The following is a 21,959-nucleotide window of genomic DNA, read 5'->3' as shown; positions in this document are numbered from 1 at the left end:
TTTTATCCCCTTCATCAGGTCCAAGCCCCTTCCGCCCCTACACTAGGTCACCACATTACACACACACACACACTCTGACTTAGTCATCAGACAATTTGGCTTGGTCTTCTCTCATACACACACCACTCAGGCACATAGAAAGCAGAGAGTGAATTTAAATTTTTCAATAAGGAAATTAAATGGTTTAGCTCTCCAGCTGTACCTAATATAGGTTGCACTGTAAAGAGAAATGCTTTTGGAAAATAAAAAGTTTATAAATCACTTGCTTATTTTTCCTAAGTCAGTAGAATAGGAGTTAGTATTAAATAACGGGGGGAAAAAAATTATACAATCTTGAAACACTGGGGAAATTTACAGGTGAATCAATGGGCAGATGGAATACATACTGTCTCTATTTTATTGTTCAAATAAATTAACAGTTAGCTTACACTTTATGTTACATGAAGCAAGAATAAATTATTGCATAAGCCATACAATGCCTATAAGCCACTTCTGTTGTAGAGTAAAATTACCAAAAATATAAAGGCGCACAGTCAAAGTTGGTATGTTAAGATGTAGGGGCAGGATTTTATAATTGTACTATGAGAATTAATGTATGATTTGATTTCATCCTGCCAGCCACCCTTTTTGAATAGCAGAAAGGAATGACAGACCAGAACAATCCTTATGACTGATTATGGTCACCCTTTCGTTTTAGGATAAGTTATAATGTCTACTATGGTTTCCTATATGTATTACAAATTAGGCACTCTAGTTAAATATACATTTCTTTGTTTTAAGGTTTACAATATAAGAGATAGGATCTTGTATTGTGTCTATGTTAAGGAGATTAGAGGAACCTTGAAGGCCTGGGCCCCAATATAAATTGTTTTGATTATAAGATTTAGGAAGGCTTAATTTACAACGCCTTTTCTTGCTCAACATAAAAACTGCTGTATACCTTTAACTGTAAAAGACTGTTTGTGTGAATGAGGAATGTATGCATCAGGAAAAGATAAGGTGTGAAGGCCATTGTTATAGCCAGATGGTCAAGGAAGAAGGAGTGAAGAACAATCAATGCGCATCCATAATGAAGGAAGGGCAGATTGACGACCCTGATGTGAAGGCTAGCCACCCCTAAGGACAGGACAATTGATTAAATCTAAACCAGGACAGGATGACCCTCTCGGAGGTTTATTGGAATGTTTACATCAGAAGATAACAGAGACTGACACAGCAAAATCCATAGACATCTACCGAGAAAAAAGACTATAAGAACAGGGTGCTTGGCCATAGGACTTTGGGTTCGTCTTGCCACACTCCAGGTGCATCGGATCGTGACCGACAGAGCCCTGCTCCCCTCTGCGACCAATCTGGCTGGCCACTAGATTGATCCAGATTCTGGACTGGTAACTATAAACATCAACTGACGGGACTGTGTGCATGGTGTGTGTGTGTGTGTGTGTGTGTGTGTGACTGAAAAGCATATGCTAACTGCTGTATTCTCAATAAATGTAGCATGTTGCCTTCTCCCCTATAAAAGATCCCATGTGCTTTGTATAGCATAACATTGAAACTGATTTAGCTTGCAAGTGTTCTCATCGGAGGCCAAAATCTGTGAGGAAAAATCAAAGATGATTTTATTAAAACTTCAGCTCCTGGAAATCCTAGCCAGTAAGCCCTGTTTGCAGGGATGAAAGTAAGCTGGTAAGGGCTGGTACGGTGTACCGGTAAAAAATGGCCACCGGTACCGGCCCGTACGCAGCTGACGTTAAAGCACTGCCATGGCAGCACTTTAAGGACATAAGAACATAAAGTCGTGGCAGCGCTTTTACGTCGTGGCAAAAGGAGCAGCTGCCCCGGGACCAGCGATTTAAAAGAGCCCAGGGCTCCGGCTGCTGCTATCACGGGAGTGGTCTGAGCCCTGGGCCTTTAAATCGCCCCTTGAGCCCCAGGCAGTGCGGGCCAAGCAGCGCGGATGAGCTGGCTGGGGGATGCTGACTCCCCCCCCCCCCCCCCGCCCCTTCCAGGGGCCCGGAGCTGGCCCCCATACTGGTAAGTGTTGAATGTTATTTTCACCCCTGCCTGTTTGTGAATTAAGCAGTGCACAAAGCCCAGCAGGTACCTCCCCCATGCAGCTTACTGCTTATGCTGTGGGTACATCATAATGGCACAGCAGCTACATAAAGCATCCTTTTCTATGACCTGGCTCAGCCTTTTATAATGCAGACTTTCATCTCAGCACTATCCACCTGGTAGCTCATCAGGCTCCGTACAAGTGATCCCTTTTACCCTTCCAAACCCAAACTCCCTACGGCCCGCCTACTCTAACTACATCAGGTGCTGTGAGTGCTCTCAATGAGCATGGTGCTGGCTTTCAATAGGCTCAGTTTATAGCTGCTCACAGCACCCTGTCACAAACTGCTTATAATTATTAAGTAAACAGCTCTTAAAGAATAAAACTCAGCTTTGGGAGCGTTCATGTCAAGTCTACGTTCACTATGAAAAGTTGATCGTAATGAAAGATGCAATATTTGACAAATGGTGTTAAATACATTTTTCTCTACTCTTTGGAATATATTTGCGTGTTGATTTTTCCTAACCTTTTCTTTGGTGGTGTTTTTTTAAGGCTTGCCAGGCTATTTATTTCTGCCCCTTAAGTAGGTGTCGCTGTAGCAACTGGTGTAATAGGACACTGACTGCTGTTCTGTTACAGGTGTATTGATCTTTTGTAATCCATGTCAGGTGAATGGGACCTGAAAGGAAAAAAACAGTCTCTGACCAGCATTTGTATTCATTCCACATTTATTACTCCAAAAGTATGAGACTTACTCATGTTCCAACCTCTTTATACCAGATAAGAGGGCTGGAGCAGTACAAGGAGCTTCTAAAAGCCCCAGATCCAGGGATGGGAAAATTCTATCAGTGAAGGAACTGAGAAAGACAGTCCCCTCCCCCGCCCCGAAAAAAAGCATTACTGCGTGGGGGTGGGACTGAGGTACGTGGCTCTTGTTGTCCCAGCCCCTGAAACAGCCCAGGATGTTCTGGGCACAAATGTGGCACCTCTTAGGGCTGCAGCACAGAATCTCATCCCAAGTAGCCAAAAACTGGCACCTGGCACTTGGGTGTGTGTGTGTGAAGGAGGGGTAATTTAAAACACATTTTTTATCCTCCTATCCTCTACCATCATTCCTCTGAAACATCCCCACTTTTTTCTCACCGTTCCCATAGAATGCATGATTATTGTTGTCTTATTCCTGATAAGGTTCTTACCCCTTCCCCTCGTAACATTATGAGCCACCAGGGTTTTTGTCCACGTGTTTGTGTGCTGAGGTTGCACCCATGCACCATTTGGATTAGCATGACACAATCAAAAAGCCTCAGCTGCCAAATCAGTGTTACTTTGGACATTCAGGGTTCACAACCAGACTCTAAGGGCTAAGCTACACTAGAAGCACTAGATCGGCACAGCTGCACCCAGGGCCGGCTCCAGGGTTTTGGCCGCCCCAAGCAGCCAAACAAAACAAAACAAAACAAAACAAAAAGCCGCGATCGCGATCTGCGGCGGCAATTCGGTGGGAGGTCCTTCGCTCCAAGCAGGAGTGAGGGACCGTCCGCCGAATTGCCACCGAACAGCTGGACGTGCCGCCCCTCTCTGAAGTGGCCACTCCAAGCACCTGCTTGGTAAGCTGGTGCCTGGAGCCGGCCCTGGCTGCACTGATGAGTGATGTAAGTTATATCAACGTAAGCAGTAGTGTAGACCTGCCCTAAGGCGCCAATTCAGTGAGATACAAAAGCACCTTTAACTCACATGCTTAAAGTTAGGGTATTTGCTTAAATGCCTTGCTGAATACAGTAAATCTTACGCATCTTTAGCTTCTATGGGTCTAATCCTGCTCTTGTTGAAGTCAGTGTTATACGTCTCCTTGATTTAAATGATGCAGAATTCTATGAATTGGATTACTAGATTATTTGGCAATCCAGTGATATAGTTAATAGCTATTAAATATGCAGTGAATCCCTGTACCACATTTGGCAGAGCGTGCATGCATGCACAAAGGCACAGACAAGCACCACCCTCCTCCAGTCTTTGCATGCCTTTAACTGTTATCAAAGTCTATGGGAATTTCTCTCATGAAAAAAAAAACAACTGCAAAACTGGGCCAAAAATATATACATGTACTTAATAAAGTAATTCAAAACCACAACACCATGGTGATTAGTCATCAACAGTAAAGAAACGATATGTGATCATGTAGGAAATTGGGTATGGTAATCTGTGTTGGATGACCACTTCCATCAAGTTACCTCTTCTAGTTGATAGTATTAGGCTTTCAGGAGTAGTTTATTACCCCAGCATAGTTAGATATTCTGATGGTCTCTCAGACATGCTTATAACAATACAACACACACTGAACAACTGAACACAAAAAAATAATTTAAAAAGTATTTATTTTCTATTTTTCTGGTATGTTCCTTTACAAAAACAAAACCAAAAAACCCCAAACAAAACAGAGATAAAATTTTATTAGTGGTACATTAATGATCTTAAACAACTATGTGACTTATGTTTGTCACACATACATAACCACAAACAGCCACAAAAACATAATTAAAATTAAATAAATAATTTGAATGGTTTCATCTTCATTTTAAAATCTTTAATATTTAGAAAATATATAGCAATTTCTGTTACATTTGTTCAGTCATTTCTTTCCATAACAAATTAAAACTTATGAGATATACTGCAAATGTGCTAAGGGATAAGAATAATTCAAAAATAGCATTTTTGGAGATGTGGGAAAGTGAGATCGCTAACGATAATCAATTTCTTGATTGTATTTCTAGACAGTGCACCTTTTGCAATAGTCATTTCTTCAACGAATATACATATTTTACTTTAAATTTATATTCTTAGCATGTGAAGTGTTTAAAAGATAATATTTTATGCCTTTATGCTTGCTTTGGTAAGTTGTGCCCAATAGATATATTTTTTCTTAATATATATTACATAAAGCAAGTTTTTCTAGAATATCTGGCTGGGATTTTTATTTGGAAGGTGTTGAAGCTGGAAGTCGTGCATATTTCTCAGAAGTGACAACTGATTATATTATCTGAAGGAGAATGGTTAGATTATACATTGACCCAGTCTATTTTTATCTAGATTATGATTCAGTGAAGTTCTGTAATAATATATAGAATCCAAATAGAAAATATTTTTATTCCCTTGAGCAAAAGGTGATAGCTAACATGAGTTGAGTGGTTGCTAGCATTTGCCACCAATTACAGCACTATAATGCAGATAGCACAGTATTTTCCAGTGCTCTCAATAGAAGACAACTGCCACATCTCAGGTACCACTTCTAGAAAATGGTGACTTTTTAATGGAAACTTGTACACAGAATTTAGTTGACATTATAGGCCTTGATTCAGGAATGCTATTAATAGCATGGTTAAGACCACTCCTACTCAGGAAAGCACTTATGCACATACTTAGCTTTAATCATTTTAATCTTAAAGTTAAACACATGCTTAAGCACCCTCCCAGAACAGGGATGTTTTTCTGAATCAGGACCATACTCCTTATTAAGGACAAATACTGTCCCCTCCTCCACAGGTACAGCGAGTTCTATGTGTAGTGTAGCTGAAGCAGCATAGTTGTTCCGCATGACAGGGCTAGGAGCTTAGAAGGCTGCACAGGAGCTCTGCATGCATGCAGTGGTTCTGGGTGGAGTATGTTTGTAGCAGGGCAATGGCTGGGTAGAGCAGTATTACTCATTGCTCCTCAGGTTTTTCACCTTGTGTAAAGGGAAAGGGGCCCATATTATGCTCAAGCATTGGCTGTATTGGGATTCCACCACCACTCTGCAACTCTAAGCCAGTGAAATGTACAATATAATGTACAGTGGTCACTATTAATACATCAGCATTTTCCAAATGATTCCATGGAGTCAGCACACAGATGCCCGAATTATCTCATATTTTAAGCACAGGAAAAGTTATGGTATCATAGATACCATTGTATGGTAAGTGTTGGATGCTGCCTTTATAATGGCATCCACTGTACATTCACATGATCTTATGCCTGTTTGTCATGTTGTTGGACACAAGATACATCTTAAGGCATTGAAGGAATTAACATAACAATATGCTGTGGACGGCCAGGGTATGTTGACAGTGCAATCAGGTGGTGTGAAGGCAGCATGTATAGACATACCTGAGCCAGCTTTGCTCTAGTTACACAGGAGGTAGCATGAGTAACCATAGAAGTGAAGGCAAGACAGCATGGTGGTAGCTGCTTGAGTACATTCCCAGGATTCTGGGTAGGTTGGGGTAGGCCATGCAGCCTCCCATGGTGCTTTGGCTTCACTGCTATTGTTATTCAAGCTAGCTTTGTTCTAGCTAGATCAAAGCCAGCTCGGGTATGTCTACTCATGCCGCCATTATACCATCTGATTGCAAGGCAGACATACCCTTAGTTAAGGGAGCTGACACTTTTGTTCTGATCACAGTGAAGACAAAGGGATTTTGACATTTACTTCATTGGGAGCAGAATCAGGCATTAAGGCCCCAATCCTGCAAAGGCTTACTCACATGTTTAACTTTATGCACTGTGAGAAGTCCTATTGAAGTCAAGTTAAGCATTTGTAAGTCAGGGCCTAATTTGGTGAGAAAGTTTTTTGGTGTATAACTTTACATGATATAGATACAGTATATTATTATTTTACAGAATGAGGCTCACCATATTCCTAAGAATTCTGGTTTGAGTAGTCCAAATTGGAAGCTGGGGCTGGGTTTATCAAAGCACTGAGCACCCATAGTTGGGGCCCTATTTTCAAAAGATCTCAGCTGAGTACTAACTTCTTTCAAAAAACTGGTCCTATATTTGTAAATAGATTTAGGAAAGTGAAACATATAATTTCTTCACTGGTGAAGTCCAGAACAGTGTATCATCAGAATCTACAATACTTTTATGACAGAATTACATCTATACTATACCCATGAAACATACCAGGTTATGGTTAACTCTGTGAAGTTCAGTTCAATCTAAAATTTTCCATCATGACTCAAATCAAGTACTGTATTTTAACCTACAATTAACAGTTGTATATCTTATAAGATAACAGTAGACAAGGTACATTTTGTGGAAAGAAATATTTTGATCAAACTAATTCCAAGGGTTAATGCCACAGATAGTACAACTCACATATTATTCCAAGAGTTGGTTTTTTGTTTGTTTTGGTAACAGAAAGGTTGGTATTTAATTGTAACATAGCCTTTTCCCAGAAAATGATAGATTCATTAGTTGTATACAGTTTTTATAGTTGCTTGGATGCACAGAATTATGAACATTTTAATACATCCAATGGTTTGACTGTAATATTTCCTGTGTTAATACTACTATACATACATTTTGCCGTTGGACACGTGTGCATGAAGTGATTAGTGATTAAAATGGGAGACTCATAAATGTATCCAAGAGAAGTAAATATGACCCTTAAACATTTTTATAACATACTTCACATTTCTCATGACTTTTATAGGCTGTGTAATATGTACTTTAAAATTTGCCTCCCTTGGTCCCAATGTTGACTTTCCAATTACCAGTTACCCCTTTCTAGGACGAACAACCTGGCAGGCATATCCATTGCTGAATAAATTGGGAAAAGATTTATTTCTGTGACACTAGTATGCAATGGTGGAGTGGTCATGTCAATCCCAGGACACTAGAGAGACAAGGTGGGTAAAGTAATCTCTCTTTCATTGGACCAACTTCTCCCAATAAAGGATATTATCCCACTCACTTAATGTCATTAGTATGCAAGTCATTCCTGTATTTGTATACCAAGACAGAAACGCAGCCAGTGCTAATGTTATGACATCTGTTTCAGCTTTTTGAAATCAAAAATACTTGATGAACCCCATAAGTCAGTTTAGATCTTCCAAACCAAGGAAAAATCCTGCTTTCCAATTTTCACTGCAGCATCTGTTAAATATTCTATACTTGTTACATGTGCAAAACTCCCACTGGTGATAATGGCAGTTCTATATACAGATTATGTAACAAATCTCCAGTGTAGATTGGAAGGGGGGATTTTGCCTCAAACATTTCACTGATCCTCTTCAGCACTATGTAGAATGTGTTTGATTTCAAATCACATTCTGCCATATGAAACTCTTCAAATCTTAGTGCTTTCACATGGAATGCTATCAGTTATGTTTCATATATGGTGCTATATTCAGAGTTTGATATGAATTTAAAGAAAACCTCGTAAATTGTGTTGGGCCAAATTCTGCTCTCAGTTCCAGTAGTGGAGTCCTGTGAATAATGTGTACTGATATAAACTGAGGACAGATTTTAGGCCAATATATGTTGATTGATTTTTAGTTTTGGTACCACCAAAAATCTATTTATCTAGGTATTTATTTACACCACCACTGCAATATCTGAGAGCCATAATAATGATTTTGAAAAAGGGGGGCAGATTTGGGAACACAGAGGCAGTAAAACTAGTCTTAAAATAAAACTGGTCTCCTGTTTTTAAAATTGTCATTTTTGCATTATAATTTTCCCACTTGATGCTTTCTTGACAGGAAAAGAGGCCCAATTACTATGCTTAACCCCTGGTGACAGTTCCAGATTCAAAACATCTGGAGTTCATGTTATCTAAGGACCAAATCCTGGGCCCCACTGAAGTCCATGAGAATTGTTCATAGGTTTCAACGAGGACAGAATTTGTCCTTCAATGTATTGAGTATTTATACACATGCAACAGTTTATTATTAATAATAAATTAAATTATTAAAAAATCATTGTTTGCCAACAGTTACTACACAAGTAGCTGAGATACGACAGTACAGTAGTTAGTATGAGAAATAACCATGCTAACTATGTAAAATGTGCTGGCAATTAATGGGGCAATCACTGTAACTGCACTTAATGTTCCTGGGAGTCAGGCAGCTACTGTGAGTCTCATGTGCAGACTTTCAAAAAGGTGGGTTCCCTCTTATGTGGGTAAAGCCAAGTGCTGGTGATAAAAATCACGCAGAGAGAGAGAGAGAGAAGCAAGCAATCAGATATGTCCCAAAAATTCATTTTGAATTGTGCCCCTTCTGAAAAAAAAAAAGTTCCTCTAAATTTATGTTTGAATATAAAATAATTATACATTACTTGGAACATTGATAGATTTAACCTGTCTGGCACATAAGGCAGATCTATAAAAAACGTGTCCATAACCCTCACGTGATATGTACGTTTGTAGCTGGTAGCACGCATGGAGGATTTAGACCCTGATCCTGCAATTTCTGACACATGGATGGATCCCAGCATATGTGCAAGGGTCTGCCCATACATTTTAAATTGAAGGGCTGGGACCTAAATGTAGAATTGTTACTTTATATTCATACTAAAGTATTTATTTTTTTTTATTTTTAACAAGAAACAACAGAATAATGATTAATATTTAAAACAATACGCACATGCTACAGCTGCAGCAGGCTATTTTGTTTATAAAATTCATGTGTGTTACTGTAGGTGTATAAATATTTGATTCTTTTGAGTTATGTGGTCATGTTTTAAAAAAACCCACAATTTACTAGGTTTCAGCTACATCACAATAATATTCCCAAAATTTGACCATGTTCAGAGATATATCTGATAGTTCAAAATTAAAGTCATTTGCAAAAATGGTATTCAAGTAATGTATCTTTGGATGCATGGAGAGTAGTTCCAAATTTACTCCTTGAGCTTTACATTCATCATGAAATGAGGCTCTTAGAATAATATGTACAATATGTAGTCCTGGATTACGTCATATTTTAAATACAGAAAGCTATTGTGTATTATGTCACTTATTCTAGCTTTGCAGTTTATTTAATTTGTTCCTATCTTAAACTAAATAAGTACATAAATAAAAAGGAATAATATCATTTAATTGGTAAGAAGAATTCAAGGTGTGGACTCATTTTTCTAGTGTTACTGCTAGTGCCTGTTTTATTAAGAGCCTGAGTGGAACAGAGTTCTTGCCTCCTTGCTTGTGATATGAAATCAACATTACATACTGAAAGAATGTGCTAGATGTACATCTGAAACAAAATTCAAAACTCAGGTTTTGTGTACAAATACTGTTCGATTACATGACCTCCTTCGCTTTAAAACAGGAGAATGAACAAAGCAACTTGTCACTAACTTGTACTTAATTTATAATTGAAATCAAATTCATATCCCACCTATTTTGACTTGAAGAGGCTCCTGTGTCTGTAAAAGTTTCTCCACTATATTTGTCTTTATGTGCTAGACCAATATGGCTATAACTTTATCATTACTATTAGAACAGAATGACAACAAAATAAACAACAATAGCATGTTTCCATATAGGAAAACAGTATGAATTTACAAGAGTGTTTAAAGTGCTTTCTTCTTTGAGGAGATACACAAATGCCCTTTCATGCTTATCTCCTTGTTGTCATAAACGATATGCCTCTTGCTTGCTGTTGTATCATTTATACTATTATGATATTGCCCTACGTTTATACTCAGAGCTTTGTATGTTGTCATATAAAAACATCTGAAAACAAGTAAATGACAATTCTAGTTGTGTATTATTACAGACAGCTGAAAATTTTATTAAATACTTAAGTGCTTCACTGTGTCATTTTTTCCCTTTTGCTTCCAGTGTTGTTTAAAGCACTATATAAGTACAAATAGATCATACTAAAAGCATATCCATCCTATTCCAGGGTTTCAGCTAGGATTATTTACTGGAGTTGCAGAACAGAGATGAATGTATGATCCCATGTGACCATTTTTCTGCTGAAACTGCAGCATGGCTTGCCTCTTGGATTGGTTTCCATGTTCGCAGTTCCCCAAAGGTCTAAATTTGATGAATATTTATACATTGTTATGTACTGTTGGTAAGTGGCAGTGGTGAAATGCAAGATGTCAAGTAGTATACTTTAATTTGCCAGTACCAGAAGTTGTGGCAACAGCAGATGTGGCGGCTTGACTGCCTACATACAATGGGTCCAAACAAGCCACTTTGGCCGCGAAGAATGAGTGGATGCAGTGAAGGACTGCAAATAGATTGGAAAATTCCAACTCCTGAAAGTGAAAGCAAAGAGATTAAACGTAAGAGACAAAACAATACATCACAAAGTCATCCGCATTACTGAGCTTACAAAAGTGGTCTTAATTGTACGACAGAAGGTTAAAAACATGGCTGGCTTTCTTTTTTATGGTGGGAAGTTGAACACTGAACGTGCTCCATGCATAAAAGAATTGTGCATTGTGGCAAATATGGTTGAATTTCTGAGTTGAATACATTCAAAATTCCCACTGAAATATAAATGTCCATCTATTTCAATGTAAACAACAGGAGAAAAAGAGAACACTTTGATGACTTCTTCTTTTTTCCACGTTGCCAAGCAATATATAGGGTCCATTTACAGACCATTTATTCTGTCACTCTGGACGGTATTTCTAGGGTGCTAGAATAGATTTTTATAAAGAATGCTGAGACTATTGTAGCATCAACAAATATTGCCAGATCCTCCAAAGTGACTTCATCTGTCATATTTTTAAGACTGTAATTTTCTCCTGTCCCTGACATTGAGGTTTTTATCTAGAGTTTTTTGCGTAATTCAATGAAACATTTACAACCTTGTGCAAAATGTTGAAACAGCCTGAAAGTAGGAAACCTGGCTGGGGGATTGTGCAGTGATGTAATAAATGGGTGGGTCTTCGTTAATCTCTGTAAAAATCTGAGCAGATATCTTCTGGCCATGCTCAGAAGTGAATTTTTAATTGCTCCAGAGTTCTTTCTCAACTCCCCAAACTAATTCTCAATTACAATGGCTAAGTTCATGCCAAGTTTCACACATCTGCCATCTGTGCTTTATTTTAAAAAAATCTGTTTAGAATATTTTTTGTTTTTAAACATTGGGAGAAGTGAATTCAGAAAGTTCTGAGCATGAGAAAACAGGGTGTTGCCATAGAAGCCGCTTTGCAATATGAACCAACACTCATTATAATAAAGTAGTGTTCCATTTCTTTTTCTACCCCTCCTTCTGTAAGTACAATTAAATTATACTTAAAGCTTAAGAACAGAAACCAATACTGCACTGGAACCTATATTGATACTAGGTATTATGAGTACAAAGCACATAGTTTTCCCTTGTTTTTCTCAACAGACTAAGATTTAATTTAATTTAATATGTAATTAGATATTAAATCTAATATTATAGTCTGAGGATTTTTTAAGTCAATTCAGTAATCTTACTAGCTGAATGTTCCTATACACTTCATAATTATCATTACTGGACGTTAAATTTTCAGTGCATTAGTGTAAATATTATCAGTTAGCACAGGTATTTCGGTAATTGCAACACACTGGAAAGATTCATTATTCATGAACCTTAAACAGGTACATGTGAGGTTCATTATGAACTTGTAAAGATTCTGCTATTATTATTATTATTATTCATAAATATTACATTAAAAGAAAGTTATTTAGGTTACAAAGTAAAGCACTTAAAAGTTAGGAAATGCCAGATTTACATTTGTCTGTGTAACCTTAATTCTACCCCCTTGTGCATCCACTCTGTGCACTAAATTAGGCAAGGTTCCTGTGGAAAAATTAGTATGTGATCATGTAATAAAGGAATGTATCATAATGCATCTGAGCGGTTTCAACCAATGTTCAGGATGTCCCAGTTCTTTCTGTTTTCACACCATTTGCCAGCAAATCAGAGTTTCCAAACTCCATGCAGCAAATGAGAGCAGTCAAGCAACCTTGTTAAATTCTCTGAGATATAATAAACTTAAGAAAATATGAAGACAACAATGCTTTAAAGCAGCAGCATATGAGTTGTGGAATGCCCCTCCCCCCAAAATAGTTAATGATCGAGGTGTGGACAGACTCAATTCTTCTCCAGAAACTCTGCTTTTCTTTTATCTCTATTCTTTAAAAAACAAAATCTTTAATTGCTATGGTTGTGAAGAAAACCTTCTAACTATTATCTGAGAGCAACAGATGCAAAGATATCTTCTTGCAAAGAGCCTGAAGCTATAGCTTTGAGGTATAAACTGCACCATTCATATCAATGGGTACTAACTCAGATATAAAGAACAATAGTTTAAAAGGTAAACATTGTTAACTGTTTCACTGCTCATCAAAGCATGTAAGAAAGGAGAGAAAGTATCAAGTTATGATGATCTACAACAGCATTTTCCAAAGTGCTGAGCAGGAATGAATAGCCAGGATCAGGGTGCAAAAGACATATAGGTTATGAAGGATAGGCCTTTAGAAGATGGAAGGGTTGCAAGAGGCACAATTGGTTTCATTTTCATGAAGGGGGAGGCTCAGCTTTCAGAAGTCTGGGAAACACTGGTATAAAATATACTTTTATTGCTTGCAGGATAGCACAGTATTCCCCTGCCCACCCCCGGGAAGCCTTCAACAACCGTGATCCAACTAATTTTGCATTTTGGGGTAATTGTAAATCCAACAATATTGCATAATACCACAGAACTAAACAATTTGTGTCAAAGTTCTTGTATATTTGTAATAATAATAATAATAAACTGCAATGAGACAGCTGTGGATTCAATCATTTGGCTAGAGGAAAGGAGGACAACTGATAACCTTGGTTTGTGCATCATAAAAAAAATTGATTCAGATTTACGTGCAGGCATTTTAAAAAAACATTAATTGAATTTAAGTGCTGCTGAGAATTGTACTACATTACACTGTAATTTTGCTTATGGATGGGTAGCAGAAAGGATGTCATGGGGCACACAAAGAGCTTACCTGAATTCATATATCCCAAAATAAATACAGCATTTTTTTTTACAGCATTCCTCCCCGAGCGCACGGTCGGCGCTCCACTTCTCCCGCCTCCCAGGCTTGCAGCACCAATCAGGAGAATTAGAGCGGGGGCAGCGTGCTCGGGGAGGAGGCAGAGCAGAGGTGAGCTGGGGTGGGGAGGTGCCGCACTGCTCCCCGGGCCGGGGGGGTGGGGAGCTGCCGCGGGGGTGCCTCAGGGCGGGGGGGTGAGCTGCCGCAGGGCTCCCCACCCCAGCTCACCTCTGCTACGCCCCCTCCCCGAGCACGCCATCGCTGCTCCACTTCTCCCGCCTCCCAGGCTTGCGGCGCCAATCAGCTGTTTGGCACCACAAGCCTGGGAGAGGGGGATAATTAGAGCGGGGGCGGCGTGCTCGGGGAGGAGGTGGAGCAGAGGTGAGCTGGGGTGGGGACGCCTCAGGGCGGGGCGGGGCAGGGAGCTGCCGCAGGGCTGAGGGGGGGCAAGGTGGAAGTTTCACCTAGGGCGAAACTTGCCTTGCACCAGCCCTGGCAAGTGAAGACACTTTCTTCCTGTTTACACAGGTTTTAGCCTCCTGAGGATACCCCACAGTGCCTAGGTGACTACTCTAGCCAGCAGCTCTGCTGCTCTGTTGCCAGGTAAACAGACATCCACCCAACCCCCTGTAAAGCCCCGGGAACTTTGAAACTCCCCTTCCTATTTTCTTGGCAAGTGCTCACTTATCTGGCCAGGTGACAATGCCTGCTCCATGGAGCAAAGGATCCCCTGCTTGGAGCAATGCTGAGCTACTGGAGCTTGTCCGGGTTTGGGGAGAGGAGGCTGTGCAGGGACCCAGGTTGCCCCAAAATCACACACGCCCCTTCCCACAAGACCCATCATCAAACTGGAGAGACCTGCACTGTGGGATAGCTGCCCTAGAGTGCTGCTCTCATCCCCAGTGGAAGTGCTGCTAATGTAAACACTCTCTGATGCCTGAGGAATTAAGTGAGTACACAAACGAGTGCTTTACTTTTACTGGTTCCCTATCACCGGTGAAATTTACAGAGCAAAAACTCTGCAAGTGTAGACATACCTTAAGAATCAGTGACTAATTGCCAGGTAAGTGCATTTGCAACTTTACTTGAAAGAGCACTAGATACTTATATTGATCACATAGACTAACCCTGATGAGTATTGCTCAAAGAATGCCCAATAGGATATAATAATTACTATTCCTTTAAATAAAATGTAACTAGATCTGAGTTACTGTATTCACAAATTTTACTCTGCTAATAATTCACAGATTGCAACATATGAAAGCTAATAGAAGTTACCCTGCATTACTGTGGAGAGAAGGGCAGAATTACTAGGTAGAATACAATAAAACACTAACACGTGATTTCAAAAATATTAAATATGTGGAAAGGCTAGGACTTGAGGCTTGTTCTTACTTAAAAAGATTTTTTGTGGTAATCCAGGAAAACCTTTTTTAGATTATAAAAGGGATTGGTAAAAGTGACAGATAATATTTTCCCAATGGGGAAGTGTTCACCCAATAGTCAATGTGAACTAAAAGGAGAAAACTACAGAACCTGAGCTGAACTGTTTAACAAGAATAATGTGAAAAAATCTGCAGGGAAGGCAGCTAAAGCACAGTTCAAGAGATACCTACTGGTACTCTGGTTTCTGGGGAAGGAGAGAATTGGGGAGTATAGTAAAGAACTGGAAGGTGATGTTGAAAGCAATGAAAAATGTTCAATTATAGTGGGGACCAGATGGATTTTTCTCGTTTGTAACACTTCTTTTCATGTAAGACACTGCTGTGATTTTAGAAATACACCTCAGAACAAGTTACGATACAGAATCCTGCATAATGCACTCAAAAGATATAAGTGGTCCTACAAAGTTGATAGGCTCTAATGGATAGAAAGCAGTGACATTGGCTGATGTAGAGGCTAAGTACAGAGAAATAGCTTCTTTGAATGGAATTGAAGAGGAACAAAATGTGAGGGATCATGATCCTCAAACCCATGCCAGGCTCAGACCACTGCTGCCTCCTAGCAGTTCCCTGAACTAGTGCAGTAGGGGGCCAGTGAAGCTCTAGCTTGCAAAGGCCCCCTGGCCACAAAGCTCCTGACTGGGGGGAAAGTCCAGCTCCACCAATTTGCTGGGATGCTCTATTAAACCAGAAAGAGGCACAGGAAGTTGCCCAAGCAACTAGATGAATCCTTGGCTGGCTGTTACTACAGACCCTGCCTACCTGCCTGACTCCTGAGCCATGCCTGTTCCTGTCCTCCTTATTCCAGACCCCAATCTGTTCCTGGTTTCTGCTTTCCTGCCTCACTCCAAGCCCCTGCTGTACCGCTGACTCTGGCTTTGATTCCTGACTTGGCACCAGACTCTATCTTTGACCTTCAGCTTGGCATCTGACTCTGACCCCAGCCCTAACCCTGACTCTGGTTCCAGGCACCTGACTAACTATTTGGCATGACTGTCCACACCCCAGTCCCTACAGAAAGGCTCTTAAAGCACTTATTGAAGATGTACTGTGCGATAGAGACATACTTTTTAGCAATCCTATTTGCAGAAATCAATCATAGCACATATCCTTAAAAGCTGAAAAAGATGTGTCACCATCAAAAGCAGAAAAACGTGCTGATGTCAACAGTAATATGAAGACTGTGTTTGCAGCAGTTACATTTTTATGAAAAAGCATTTTGTCCTGCAGTATGTGGGAGTTTCAGGGTTCCATAGCTGACGCCAAACCTGAAAAGGACCTGTACTTCTTCCCTACGTGGTGTATTGGTGATTGCAGTGACCTCAGCACTGGCAAGTACGACAGAAAGGAAGGGGAGCACAAGGATACCACTTTATCACAAAGCCTCATGTATGAGTGTTTGAGTGAAAGGCAGGCTTCCAACACACACACAACAAATGTGCACTGTGTAATTTCTCTAAGTGGCTGTTAGTTTAACAATTCATTCCAAAACCCAAAGCAAATTCCTCATGCAGCTGATGTACAGCATTGGCTTCTCCATTGACTATGATGACAAAGTACTTTGCCTGGAGACTGAAATTATAAAAAAAAGGTTATTCACTACGTGGCACTGCATGCAGGGTTGTACATTCTCCCAGATCTTGTCAAGGGTAGGTTTATATTTTGTGCTGCTGCTAACTTAGATATCTTAGAAGATGCAGCAGATGGCAAAGGTACCCTTCATGTTACTGTTATGGTCAGCTATCAGGAGCATACTAAGGGGGATACGTAAATGGGCCTTCTATTGTTTTGCTTCCATAATGCTAAATTTACATTGGAGACAGGTAGATGGCTACCTTCACTCCTGTCTGGGAGAAAACCTGTTTCTCTCTTTGTTTGGTCACAGACTTTAAAGCATAATATCAATGACTATCCATAACTCCTCATATAGTGATAATACATAACATTTCACAATGATATTAATCACCAGTGTGTCACCAGCTTTCATAAAATACCTTATTTGATACACTTTTATAACACAGTAATATCATATACAACCAGTTATTTATTCTCCAATTGCTTATTCTTTGGTGTTCAGGCCCCCTACTCTCCCCCAAGCTATCTGGACCCTGATTATCACAATCCTTCTTTCTAGGGCCACCTTTATGAGGACTTACAAGGAGTTCAAACAAAAATAACAGTAGCAAAACAAAGACAGCACTACAACCAAGAGTCTCATCATACAGACCTGTGGGCATAGCTCCAGCTGGGCCCCTCCCTGCTAGCTCCCAGGCAGTCCTTTATGTTTCCACTGCTCCCGCTAATAGGTCAGAAGTAATTGGCCGCGGCATTAAACCGTTAGGGTCAGGCCTAGGTAGTGGCCTTTTTCCTGCCAGAGTTTTATAATAGGGATGTTGAAAAAGAGGGCCAAACTCATCACTGGGAAGTTTGGATGCAACTCTTTTCACCACGTACACCATTAATAATTTGGGCGATTGAAGTGGTCTTACTTGCACATCTACAATATTGGTGTTAAAACAAAAGAAAACAAAGGTAAACTAAAATTTCCTACAAGTTATATTACTCAGTCTCTGTTTTACACGCTATGCAGAAGAAGTGGTATTAATTGTAGATCATCTCCTCTGCTAACTATACTCACAAGTATAATATAATTGTAAAAATCTAGGCTTGGATAATAGTGGCTGTGACGGGTTGGATCACAGAAACCCCCTTGGGAGCTGCCACCCGATGTGCCAAGACTACCCCTGCTTCTGTTTTCCCTGCCAGCTCAGGACTCCAGCACCCCGTCTTGCTGAATTAGACACTCCAGTCCACTTCAACACAGACCCAGGGTCTGAATCACTTGTCCCAAAACTGCAAGTTTACCCAAAAACAGCTCACAGGAGTGTGCTTGTCTTTAGCACTCAGATGCCCAACTCCCAATGGGGTCTAAACCCAGATAAATCCGTTTTACCCTGCATAAAGCTTATGCAGAGCAAACTCATAAATTGTTCGCCCTCTATAACACTGATAGAGAGATATGCACAGTTGTTTGCTCCCCCAGGTATTAATACATACTCTGAGTAAATTACTAAATAAAAAGTGATTTTATTAAATACAGACAGTAGGATTTAAGTGGTTCAAAGTAGTAACAGACAGAACAAAGAAAGTCACAAGCAAAATAAAATAAAATGCGCAAATCTATGCCTAATCAAACTAAATACAGATGAGTTCCTCACCAGTTCCAGAATGCTCCCTTTTACAGGCTAATCTCCCTTTAGCCTGGGTCCAGCAATCTCTCCCAACCCCTGTAGTTACTGTCTTTTGTTTCAGTTTCCTTCAAGCATCCTGGGGGGGGGTGGAGAGGCTCCTTCTTTAGCCAGCTGAAGACCAAATGGAGGGGTCTCCCCCAGGGTTAAATAGACTCTCTCTTGTGGGAGGAGACCCCCCTCCTCCCTCCTATGCAAAGTGCAGCTCCAAGATGGAGTTCTGGAGTCACCTGGGCAAGTCACATGTCCCTGCATGACTCAGTCTTTACAGGCTGAAGCCATTGTCCACATGGAATCTTGCATGTCTCCAGGAAGACTTCTTATGTGGATTGGAGCATTCCAAGATGCATTGTTCCCCAGGTGTTTCCTGATCAGGTACTTAACCTGGCGAATTCCTTCCTAAAGAAGCTGACCAAATGCCTCCCAAAGCTTACTTAGAAACCAAGCCAGCATACAGACCATATTCTTAACCTCAAGTAGAAAATGATATATATATGTACAAATACGATGAATAGATATAGTAGACCATAACCTTTACGGAGATATGTTACCTGGCACAGGCAGCACCAAACATATTCCAGTTATGTCATACATACATTTATAAACACCCCCTCCCCATAAAGCCTTATGGGGTACACTGTCACAGTGGCAACAAAGGCAAATGACAGAATACACCCAAAAGAACCAAGATAGTCTATAGCATTGGTTCCCAAACTTTTCGGCATCACGCCCCCTTTTTAATTTTTGAGAAACCCTCATGCCCGCCACCTCTCCATTACCATCATCCAACCCCCCTTTTAACAAATTAAATTCGTGATATAAAATTAAAAATAAACACAAAAACTTGGTACAACATTTTTTATTAAAAATTAAAAATAAGCACAAATAGTTTTTCTTGGCACGAAAATGTAATAAAAATGTAATTTAAAATAAGAAATAGCATAAACAAAACAAATTTAATGTGAAGGATGATGCTGCATTTTCTTCACGAATTGGGTATCAGAGGGGTAGCCGTGTTAGTCTGGATCTGTAAAAAGCAAGAGAGTCCTGTGGCACCTTATACATCTGTTAGTCTATAAGGTGCCACAGGACTCTTTGTTGCTTTTCACGAGTTGGGAAATCCTACGTTTGAGGATGAAAGGGCGCAAAGCAAATAATTTTTGACATCCAGTCGATTCCTTTGTTTCATTTTTATTATGACTAAACTTGAAAAGCTTTTTTCACAGAGGTACATCAACGAAAACGGAAGAATAATACATAGAGCTTCTTCTCCAACTTTTGGGTAAATTGGGAAATATTTTATCCAAAATTCCTCCAGGCTTAATTTTTCAAAAATATCTTTCGCACTTGAATTGTATTTCATTTCGAGTGCTTGTTCTTGCAATACTTCTGGCAATGAATCGACATCAACGTTGAACGGATTACATGCTAATTTATGAACGGGTGCTGCCAGAAAAGTTGTCTGGAAAATAGCTAATGAATTCATCAGCAAGGCAGTCCAGATGAAACACAATTTTGTTCTTCGCATCCTCTTTACAAAGTTCTTGGAAACCTTCATTTTCAGCGAGTGATTAAAATGTTGGAAAAGACGAAAAGTTATGCGTCTGAGCTTGCATTCGACATTTCCAAAGCTTGATTTTTTCTGTAAATGCTTTGATGGCATCATGGTGCGCTATAATGTTTGCAGCGTTGTTTCCTTGCAGCTTCAAATTGAGACTGTTCAAATATTCAAAAATGTCCACGAGGTATGCCAGTGAAAGTTGAAATGTTTGGTCCATAAATGCATGATAACACTCTTCTTTTTTCTGTTGCTTGAGGAAAATTTCCACTTCGTTTTTCAGTTCGAATAATCTTGAAAGCATGTTCCCTTTGGAAAGCCATCATACCTCCATGTGAAACAAAAGAATTTTATGATCCGCTCCCAATTCCGCGCAAAGAGCTGCAAAAAGTCTCGTATTTAAAGTGCTGTTCTTCACAAAATTGACAACTTTGATGGCCAAATTCTATGAGTCACGTTGGTCATCTGGAAGGGTTTTAGCAACCAGTGTTGGTCTGTGTATGATGAAGTGAGTCGTGGTTACAGCTGGATTTTTTTGTTTCACCAATGTCACAAATCCAGAGCGAGGGCCAAGCATCGCTGGAGCACTGTCTGTGCATACACCAACCAGTTTTTCCCATGAAAGTCCACTTTCTTCAAAAAAGTCAGAAACCGTTTTCATAACATCAGAAGCCTTTGATGTGGTCATCAATTCCTTCGAAAAAAGCAGTTTTTCTTTCACAGTTCCATCGTTAATGAATCTAACGTAGGCGAGCAACTGACAGCATTGTGCTACATCAGTGATATCGTCGCACTGAATTGCGAAAAAAGGAGAAGCTTTCACTGCCTCCACAACTTGAAGTTTTAGATCTTTCTCCATGTCATCGATGCGAAGTTTCACGGAATTGTCAGAAAGCGAAATTTCCGATATTTTTTCTTGCTTTCAGCACCAAGCACAATATCATAAGCTGCTTTCAACAAGCAAGGCTTCACAAGACTTTCTCCTATTATATGTGCTTTCTTGGCTTTAGCGATGAGCAATGACAGTTCATAAGATGCTTCTACACTTTGGATGACGCTTGATGAAAAGCTCCAGCAGTGTCCAGCTTCATGCGTTTTAAATTTTGAAGTTTAGCAGCAAAAAACTCTTTTGGTTTGTCTTTCAAAGTGCTGTGGTTCTTTGTCAAGTGTCGCTCAAGACTACTAGGTCTCAAGGCATCATTGCTGAGAACTGCGTGGCATACTATGCATTGAGAATGATTGATCCCGTTTTTTTCCATGACGGTGAAACCATACTTAATATAGTCTTCATCGTACTTCCTTTTCTTAATCGCGGCCATAATATATTAATAAAAACAATCTATAAAAATAATTTTCCTGATTCGTGAATATTAATGGATGCAAGTTAATTTGAGTTATTGTGAACGTTTATTTACTACTACTATTACGTACGGACGCGTGATGTCCTATATATACACCCCATCACCAGTCTGGCAAGTAGCCGGTCTTGCACGGTGAGTGGTGGAGGTAACCACTCCCATGATAGAACAGTCTCGAACACTCTCGTGAGCGAGCTAGGAAGTTTTTAAAAGTTCCATCGCTTTCTACATCGTTCTTCGGCCTCCCCACCAACCAAAATGGCAATCCTACACATCGAAAGGCAATACATAAATAAATATATATTCACATTTCCTGGTATGAAATTTGAAAACATTGCAGTTATATACTTTTATTTATAGTTGTATTTTTATTATTATTATTGTACTTTATGCTATACCTTTATTCTTGTCTACTTATATTCACAATCAAAAACAAAAAGATTGTTAATACTTTATTGTAATTAAATAATATAGGCCTGTAATTGGACAATTTTATGAATAGTTATTATTATGTATAC

At 39.7% G+C, this 21,959-nt stretch overlaps 1 protein-coding gene across 1 annotated transcript in view; it reads right to left on the bottom strand.

Moving 5' to 3' along the window:
* Positions 1-10,737: 10,737 nt before the first annotated feature.
* SNTG1 (syntrophin gamma 1) overlaps positions 10,738-21,959 on the bottom strand; it is a 245,729-nt gene continuing 234,507 nt past the window's right edge. Inside the window, exons 17-18 of the mRNA XM_026659517.1 lie at positions 10,951-11,080; positions 10,738-10,853 (exon numbers count right to left, since the gene is read on the bottom strand). Coding sequence (XP_026515302.1) covers positions 10,738-10,853; positions 10,951-11,080 — 246 coding nt within the window. The remainder of the gene's footprint in view (positions 10,854-10,950; positions 11,081-21,959) is intronic.

This window comes from Terrapene carolina, unplaced genomic scaffold (assembly GCF_002925995.2).
Source record: "Terrapene carolina triunguis isolate 2854851 unplaced genomic scaffold, T_m_triunguis-2.0 Scaffold58, whole genome shotgun sequence".
Classification (NCBI taxonomy): domain Eukaryota; kingdom Metazoa; phylum Chordata; order Testudines; family Emydidae; genus Terrapene; species Terrapene triunguis.
This window is presented reverse-complemented; position numbering and strand designations above follow the sequence as displayed.